General features: G+C 39.4%; 1 protein-coding gene across 4 annotated transcripts; it reads right to left on the reverse strand.

Moving 5' to 3' along the window:
* Nucleotides 1-103: 103 nt before the first annotated feature.
* On the reverse strand, nt 104-8,044 carry mogs (mannosyl-oligosaccharide glucosidase). 4 transcript variants are annotated; one of them, XM_044114841.1, is made up of 5 exons: nt 7,939-8,044; nt 6,565-6,919; nt 5,826-6,049; nt 5,487-5,680; nt 104-4,277 (listed from the first exon to the last, which is right to left on the reverse strand). In XM_044114841.1, exons 2-5 carry the CDS (start codon nt 6,911-6,913, stop codon nt 2,507-2,509), a joined length of 2,538 nt encoding a protein of 845 aa, XP_043970776.1. In that variant the 5' UTR covers nt 6,914-6,919; nt 7,939-8,044; the 3' UTR covers nt 104-2,506. The 4 variants fall into 4 exon arrangements, with proteins under 4 accessions (XP_043970776.1, XP_043970773.1, XP_043970774.1 ...); XM_044114838.1 differs by having other exon boundaries at nt 5,487-5,683; XM_044114839.1 differs by having other exon boundaries at nt 6,565-6,922.
* Nucleotides 8,045-8,321: the final 277 nt, after the last annotated feature.

Consider the following 8,321-nt stretch of genomic DNA (forward strand, 5'->3'; position numbering starts at 1 on the left):
TTCACCAAGTTTGCAGCTCAAGGATCAAGTTTCAATATCCAATTTTCTTGCAACAATGCACTAATAGTTCAGCCAGTAAAAAAGGAAAATCAAACCGACAAAAAATATTTAAACCATTTAATAATTAGACAAAACAAATTCAATACTTCATCATTGTTTTCCCTTGCCAGACAAACCACAATGTACACAAAATGTCTGCTATTAGAAACAGGCATTTTATAAACATTGAGTCTTTTTAGAAAGTGTGAACAAACAAATATTAAAACTGACTAAGACATTGAATCAAAAGAGCAATACATGTGAGAAAATGGCACAATTATACATCATAAACCTGATTTCACCAAGTAAAAGTACAACTCAAAATTCCGAAACACATGAATTAACCAGCTGCCCATTGAAAACAGTCCTTGAATTTCATCAGTTAGGTTTGCGATTTAAGAAATACAGATGTCCGTCATTTCCGACAATCAACTGGCACATAGTGTGAATGCAGATCAGTGAAGAGTTCACAAATATTAAGACAGCAGAGTTGTACTGAAAGAATATATATATAGATTTTATAAACGGTGAAAAAACAAAAGACTGTTAACATCTTAAAGGGTCCATCAGGTCTCAGGGGCAAACCCAGAATACTGACCCTTCTAGTCTGGAAAATCTTGGGATTCCCAAAAAACAAACAGAGAAGATGATGGACAGATGATGAGAAAATGTAATGACAGATATAATTTCAGTTCTCATTTCTGGCATAAAGATAAATGTCCAATTTAAATTGAGTACACCACTTAAATTCAAAGAGGTTAATTAATTCCATATGTCTCTATAATATTAGGGGTGAACGAACCTTTTTCAACCTTTTTCATTTTAGTTTTGCGTTTTTTTCAACAAATATTACGGGGAGACCCGCTTTGTTTGCTTGATTAAGTGTTGTTCTTACAAAAGGTGAATCTCAAATTAGAATTTCAAACTTTATTTTAGCAATCAATTTCAAAAATGAAAACTCCAATTCCACAATTCAATAGCCACAGAGAGATTTTTTTTAAGAATACATTTTCATCATTATGGCTTAACATTTTTTGAACCACTGAGGGAAATTTTTACTTTCTCATAAAATCTAAATGTTGAAAGAAAAGGAAAAAAAGGCTTGAAACAGAAAATTATATGCTATGGCAATGTTATGACTTACTCGATTTTGAGGAAGGGTCCTGACCTGATAGCTGCTCAGCAGTCAGTTCACAAGGAAGCTAAGCCACAAAGAGGTCAATGCCAAAGAAGCTGGCTGTTCACAGAATGCTGTATTGAGGCATGTTCTTGGGAAGTTGAGTGGAAGGAAAAAGTGTGGTAGAGAATGTGCACAAGCAACACAGGTGACTGCAGTCTTTAGCAAGTGTTCAGAAGAGATTCGCAATACTGCACGAGTCAGTGTTTCAAGAGTCCCCACACCCAAAAACGTCGACAATCTAAAGCAGGGGTGGGCACTCCTGGTCCTCGAGGGCCGGTGTTCTGCAACTCTTAGATGTCTCCCTGGTCCAACACACCTGAATCCAACAGCTGAATCACCTCCCAAGTGCAGATAGGTTCTCCAGAGTCCTGCTAATGACCTAATTATTTGACTCAGGTGTGTTGAAGTAGAGATACATCTAAAAGATGCAGGACACCGGCCCTCACTCTGTAATGCATAACCAGAATAAAATAAGAGTTTCACTTTTTGAATGAAATTATATTTATCAATAATATTCTAATTTGTGGGGCATCTGTATATTTGTCCTCATCTTCCAAAAATGACAGTTTTAATATTAAAGGTGCAAAAGAGGCACAATATTAGAGGATATACGGTAAAAATATCCTTTACCGAAATATTTCTTTAGGCTTAAAGAAATATTTTAATTTCACAAAATATTTCTTCTGGTGAGAAGTAACGTCAGTGTTGCAGAATGGCCCTGGAGGTCGTGACTCAAATCCGATGCAAACTACACAGAGGGAGATAAAGATTAAGGTAATGGAAACGGCATAAAAGACCTGGAGATCATCACCAAAGAAAAGAGGAACTATGCAAAAAGCTGATTAGCAGTTTGAAGAAGACAAACCTATATTGGCATCCAAAACCCATCTTTGAAGAGGGTATTAAAAAAAAAAGAATGACTTCTTTATTAAATGCAAATGAAAAAATAAAAAAATAAAATAAAATATATATATATAAAATCAGAACCAAATATATTGTTGAACGGAAACTGTTCTAAATCAAAATCTAAAAATAACTTTGGGCTATGCTGCATGTCCAATAAGGAAATCAGCTGCAAGAGCTGCACCTAACGCCTGTTTAAATGTTTTCCAGTGGTGGAAGTGTATACATTTGTCATTTTTATTAAAGGGTTCATACGAAAATGTGATAGTGACAGAAGTAATTTCTCTTCTGATTTCTGTCACCATAGTCAAGCAGACTACATTTTTACATCTTAACAGTCAATGCTGCCTGAATTGAAGCAACAAAGAGATGGATTAGAGGGCATCAGTAATGCTCAGCCATCATTAATACTGTCAAGGATGACCAGCCAGTGAAGGGGTGGCTTCCTTGGCCCCTGCCAGTGCCATCATTATACTGTTCCCAGATATACCCTGTTTCAACAAACTGCGCATAAACATTGTTTATAATATTAGTCCTGAGTTCCTTGTAAAGATGAGCTGCCTTCTCTTGGAATGGCCCTTCTGTGTTGCCATAGTGGTAGAGAGCTCTGACTGCCAGGTAGTTGATGTTGATCCAAACTGGTCCCCTCCAGTAGGGGGGATCATGCTCCGTGTTTCGCTCCATATACAGTGGATCAGTCTTCGAGAGAGAGCGCAGGCCAAAGGGCGTCCACAGCTTAGTGGGGTCTCGCATGTCTCGGAGGATGTGTTCCAGTTTTGGCGAGTCGGGCTGGAGGATTTGGAGTAAGAAGGGGAACAAGCTGACATAACCGAGAGCGTTGACGTACTGCAGCTTGGGGGCCCTGCGGACGGAGCGTACGAGACGTGCCACGGGAAACTGATGGCGGGGCTGTCCGGGCGGTACGTACACCTTTTCCCGCTGCAAGGAGACGTTTTGTGTGTGGTTGCCATAGTCACTGAAGGCACGGAGTTGCTCTGACCAGTGAAGGTCATTGAGTAGGTTGTTGTCTCTGAGCACATCGTGTAGGACTTTATAGTCTTGATGGGGCTCGCCTAGAAGTTGAGCTATGCTGGCCATGATGCCTGAGGACAAGGCCATCCAGCAATGCAAATCCACATGCCGCTCGTCTGCGGAGGGATGAGAGGCCCTTGGGTAATCATCCAGTCCAGAGGTTAAAGTTTTAGGATTAAGGTACAGGTTAGTGTCCTTGTCTCGTCCACGCCAGCGGTATGAGTTGGGCTTTGGCCCCATCTGTGTGGTGTTGTACCACTCGAACCAGGTCTTCAGCCTGGGGAACAGCCTTCGAAGGAAAGGCAGGGTTGGTCTAGTTGCTGCCTCATCTGACTTTGAAGAGAGCTGTTCAATTAGCTCCTGCAGAGCTAAGAAGAGGGTAGGTGGGTTCGCATTTTCGTTCCGCTGGACAATAAATTCAGCTGGGACTTTACTGCGAGCCTCGTCTCCAAGAATCTGCTCACGGGGGATCCAGCCTTCAATGTTCATTAGGTCAAACCAGTGGCCTATCACCTCTCTGGTCAGCTGAGGATCCCACTTACTCAGCAGCAGCTGGTGAAATCCCTCATCCCAGAGGAAGCCTCTGGGGAAGAAAGAGCGTGACGGTACAGCAGTGAATAAAGCACCTCCTGGGTACAGGAGAGGGTATTCGTTGTAGACTGACTGCACCACTGACTCGCCATAAAAATATCCCATTCCACCCAACATGTTGCTGAGCGCTGCTTTGGCAAATTTAATATGCGTCTGGCTAAAACCTTTACTCTCTAGTCCAAATATTTTCTCAAACTTCGCATTAAACTCAGCTTTCCTCCTTTCCAACTCCTGAGTCATGATAGAACCAACGAGCTGGTTAGGGCGATTGTAGAAACTTCCAGACTCAAACAGAACTTCAATCTGGAAAGGTGTCTGAACGGTCACCTGGTGGACCACGAAGTCACTTTCTTTCCGTGGGTCAGCAGCTTTCTGCTGGTTTTGGTGATGGGGTGGCTTGTAGGTGTCCACACCTATGTAATGCCTCTTCTCACCAGAAGGAGGGCTGAAGACAAACCTGCGGTTCAGACTGAGCTTCACGATGTCAGTCAGCTTCTCTAAACCAGGAGACAAGGTCTGAAGATAGTTGTAACTAAAACGGATGAGAAAGAAAAAGGAAAAATAGACTTAAATTGCTTCCTTTCAATCAATTCATGATAACTGAATGGATTGGGAAAAAAAACAACCACCCCACTTTAAATCTAGAATTTTATACAACTTCTTAACTGCTAGTAATTTCAGAGTATACAAACGTTCTTATAAACTTTTCCATTTGGGTTTTTTCTTGGCATGTGGAGACGGTGTAATGTGGTATGTAAATATGAGACTACATTTAACTCCTTGATAATTCAAACTGTTTTTGGTCTAGTGATTAACATACTTAGCATAATATCGGAAGCACTTTGCTGCCACCTCTTGATCAGAATGTGAACAGCATCTGGTTAACTTTTTTTTTTCTTTTGTTTTTTGCATTAACACCATTTTTGAATAATTTACCATCTGACTTTTGTGGAAGCATAAAGCTGCCACCCTGACAAAGGAAAAACTGATTTATTTCACATGAAAACTTTATTGTACTAATAATATACTTTTTACGTTTGTACGATATATCAAATTACAATTAATTTCTTATACTTGAATACATCATGTCATTAAAATATACACATTTTCCACATAAAAAAGTTTGTTATAACTATGTTATAGCAAAAACTTGTTACATATTGTATATTAAAATCAGAGCAGATACATATCCTGCACAAAGCTTAAATAATTTCTGGCATGTATTTTTCCTCTTTAAAGCTGATATAATTTGGAAATATCACATGTCTACACCGTCATCATAAAGTAAAGTGTCAGTTTTATCCTCCAGTGCCACCTAGTGTTCTTTTCAAGTCCTTTTCTCCTTTCTACTATGTCAGACGCTCGCTTCATCTAAAAAACTTTCCTTCAATCTGAAGAATTATTCAAGGATTTTTTTTAATTAATGGCTTTTCATTTTCTTATACTTCCATTTTATTTCTGGTTTTTTCACTTAATCTTCTCTTATTTATGTTTAGAAAAGCCTGTTGTTTATGAACAGTTTGTTTCAATGTGCCTTAACATTCATGATTAAGATGTTAAGGCATCTTAAACTTGTAAGTTTAAGGAATAGAAAAGTATTCCTTAAACTCACAAACATCTGACTTTAGAGTCATATTTAGGTTGATATTTCTTGTTATTCTAGTATTATCCAGAAGTAGCAGTTATTTATTGCTTGTACATTAAAGCAACATTTGTGTGTGGTCTGATTTTGTCAATTTACCTGGCATATTTTGTGCTGGATAATTCCCCAGTGACAGGCTTCCTAAAAGTGATCTTAAAGTTTCCCAGTTCCTCTGAAAAACCAGTGATGGAAGCGAGGCGATTCTTCTCCTCCATGTGAGTCTGCAGCGAGCCCTGCGTGTCTGCCGCTGCGTAAAACATCAGGGATATAACCGGAGGCTGGGGAGCTGAGCTCTGTGGGGTAACGACAAGACAAAATAAACATCCTGGATTTCTCAAAAATAGCTGTAAAATGGCCATCACAAATCACTCAAAACATCATTCTGACTTTGAAAGGACATATTTGCGGAACATCACAACGAGCTCTGTTGACACTCACATGCTGTTTGGCTGTGATCCTCCAGGTCCAGTCTCCTCCATGATCCCCACCAATCCTCTTAACAAACTCAGTGGTAAGGGTGAAGTCGTTATCTCGAATTTCCTGGATGCCGAACGTCAATCCGTCGTGCATGAGCCAGCCGTAGCCTTGCAAACGATCGCCCTGCTCACAAGTATGCCTCAGGTTCATGTCCGAGTTGGAAAACTGCCGCATCCACATCATCCCTGTGCAAAAAATGGAGCAACATCAAAGATAACATAATAATAAGAGAAATTAATTACCATCTCAGCAATAAGGCTATGTTGTTACAGATGAAAAATGATGTGCTTGTTAACAGTTTTAAAAAAAAGCAAGCGTCTTCTTACAGAACATGTAATTTAAGCATGAAGTTTTAGTTATAATATCAGCCTGTCTAGGAACTGAGGATGCAAACTCACCAAATAGCTCAGTCTGAGATCTCTAGTAGGTAGACTCAAATTAATTTACAAATTTTAATAAAGAAACATAAGCATCTTAAATTTATTATTTTTTAAATTGCTAACTGATACAAATGTCTACTTTTGTATGAGTTCTGATGCACAAGACAAAGTTCAGTATATAAAATAAATAATATTAATAAAATTATCTTAGTCAGAAATCCTGTCCCACTATCTGGTATTTTACATCCAAATTCGATGAGCTCTGGTGAAAATTTTCAGAATTTGTAATGAGTTTGTAAGCTGAGTTTGTGACCACCTACCTGTCACAACGGACCTGGGGCTTCTTGTTTTCATGCCGAAGTAGACCTGAGGCCTGTATGAGCCCCAGAACCTCTCTGAGGAAACCTTTGCAGTGGTGCTATTGGCATCAAGAACGCGGGGTGATGGATGCAGGGTCGCTACACGCTTCGACAGACTGGACCGCATGTAGACGGCGTAGAAGAACCAAATGAGGCTGAATATGCAGAGCCCAATGGAGATGTTGATGAACAATTTTCCAATGTCTGTTTTCTTTTTTTTCTCTTTGCGATTAAGTGCAGAGGGCCTCTCGTCTCTCCTTGAGTAGGGAGGAGCATCACCTGTCATCACCCTCTTCCTCTGCCTGCCCATCCTGCCCTTCTGAAGAAAACAAAGAGGAAAAGCATGTGTTTTTCTGAAACAATGTAGATTTTCTGTGTAGCAGAAACAAAGTCACTGATAAGATACCATTTATGCAATAGAAATTTCAATTATTATTTCTCCATAAATTGTGCAGACATTATTGTTTAAGCAGGGGCTCGGGGGAAATGTAGAAGTGTTCTTTCAGTGCACAGCAACAGGTGGTGGAGGGGCACCTCTGTTATTCTAAGTTACAAACGATGCGGGAAAACTCAATAATACACTGTTTGCATGTACCTTTTTATTATTCAGACACAATTAAATTATAAATCTGAAGATGTGTCATATAAACAATTACACAATGGATTATGCCATTGTGTAATTGGCAATGTGTTGTATGTTGCCAATTACATGTGTTGCTCTGCATTTAACCTTATTTTGTTTCGTATTTTAGTTCAAGACGACATACCTAATATTTACTAAAACTTTAAAACGTGGTTATACAAAGTCAATCTTTAAGTATCTACGAGGACAAAAAGTAAGCAGAAAAAAATGTGTCCACCAAATCTGGATGCTAATTTCAATTACTTTGGCTAGGCATTTCTACATAACTGGGACCACACGGTTTTTGTATTTAACTAAAACAAACAAAAACACCCATAGGTACAATCCTGCTATTGTGTATTTTTTTCCTATGGGAGCCTTATATAGCTCCCTGCTAATGTTAAGCTAGAAAGGTGCATAATGCCCCCAAATACGCATAGTCATCATAAAGCTGGTTATAAATTAAACTGAGTTTATGTGTAAGGCGTTCACGTTCGTTAAATACACCTGTGTGACAGATTCACTGGGTAACCCGCCGGAGTATTACCGTTCATGCTTCACGCTGCTGCGCTAAAAGCTAACGCAAGTTTTGACAACTGCAGCCAGCTGACGTAAAAATATATCTTCACTTAACTCGAGTATTGATGAATGCGGCTCTGTTCTGCAGTTGTGCAGTTGTAGCTTAATGTTCATTGACAAAGTGGATGACTGACCTGTGGAAACACGCAGATTCTCAGCTGCTCATGATCCTTCGCTGGCTAAGCCTGTTAGCCACTTCCTAGTTCACGGCTGGCTTCCACTGACGTGTACATACTCAAGTGTTGCGGTGGCTCATCCACACCTGCTATAAGCCTTCAAATATAAGAAAGGCGCTGTTTTAAAATGTACTGCATGTACATTTTTATTAATAAAAAATAATAAAAGCAGGAACAAAAACAAGAAACAGCAGAGCCCATGTTTGTCCTCTGAAATTAGATATTTAAGGACATTACCATGAAGTCTCTAAATCCTAATGCGGTCATGGAGAAATCTTGGATTTCTCCCTGTTACTAATGGAGTTAGAGCCAAAAAGTGCACCATGGATTTTCTTTTTTAA

Source organism: Gambusia affinis, linkage group LG04, assembly GCF_019740435.1.
Source record: "Gambusia affinis linkage group LG04, SWU_Gaff_1.0, whole genome shotgun sequence".
NCBI classification, from domain to species: domain Eukaryota; kingdom Metazoa; phylum Chordata; class Actinopteri; order Cyprinodontiformes; family Poeciliidae; genus Gambusia; species Gambusia affinis.

Excerpts from the sequence above, each read along its gene's own strand:
- mogs (XM_044114838.1), bottom strand. The coding sequence starts at position 6,913 with ATGGGCAGGCAGAGGAAGAGGGTGATGACAGGTGATGCTCCTCCCTAC. Across the intron at positions 5,684-5,825 it reads GGATCACAGCCAAACAGCAT|CAGAGCTCAGCTCCCCAGCC; the intron begins GTGAGTGTCAAC and ends GTCGTTACCCCA. Across the intron at positions 4,278-5,486 it reads TCCAGCACAAAATATGCCAG|TTACAACTATCTTCAGACCT; the intron begins GTAAATTGACAA and ends CATCCGTTTTAG.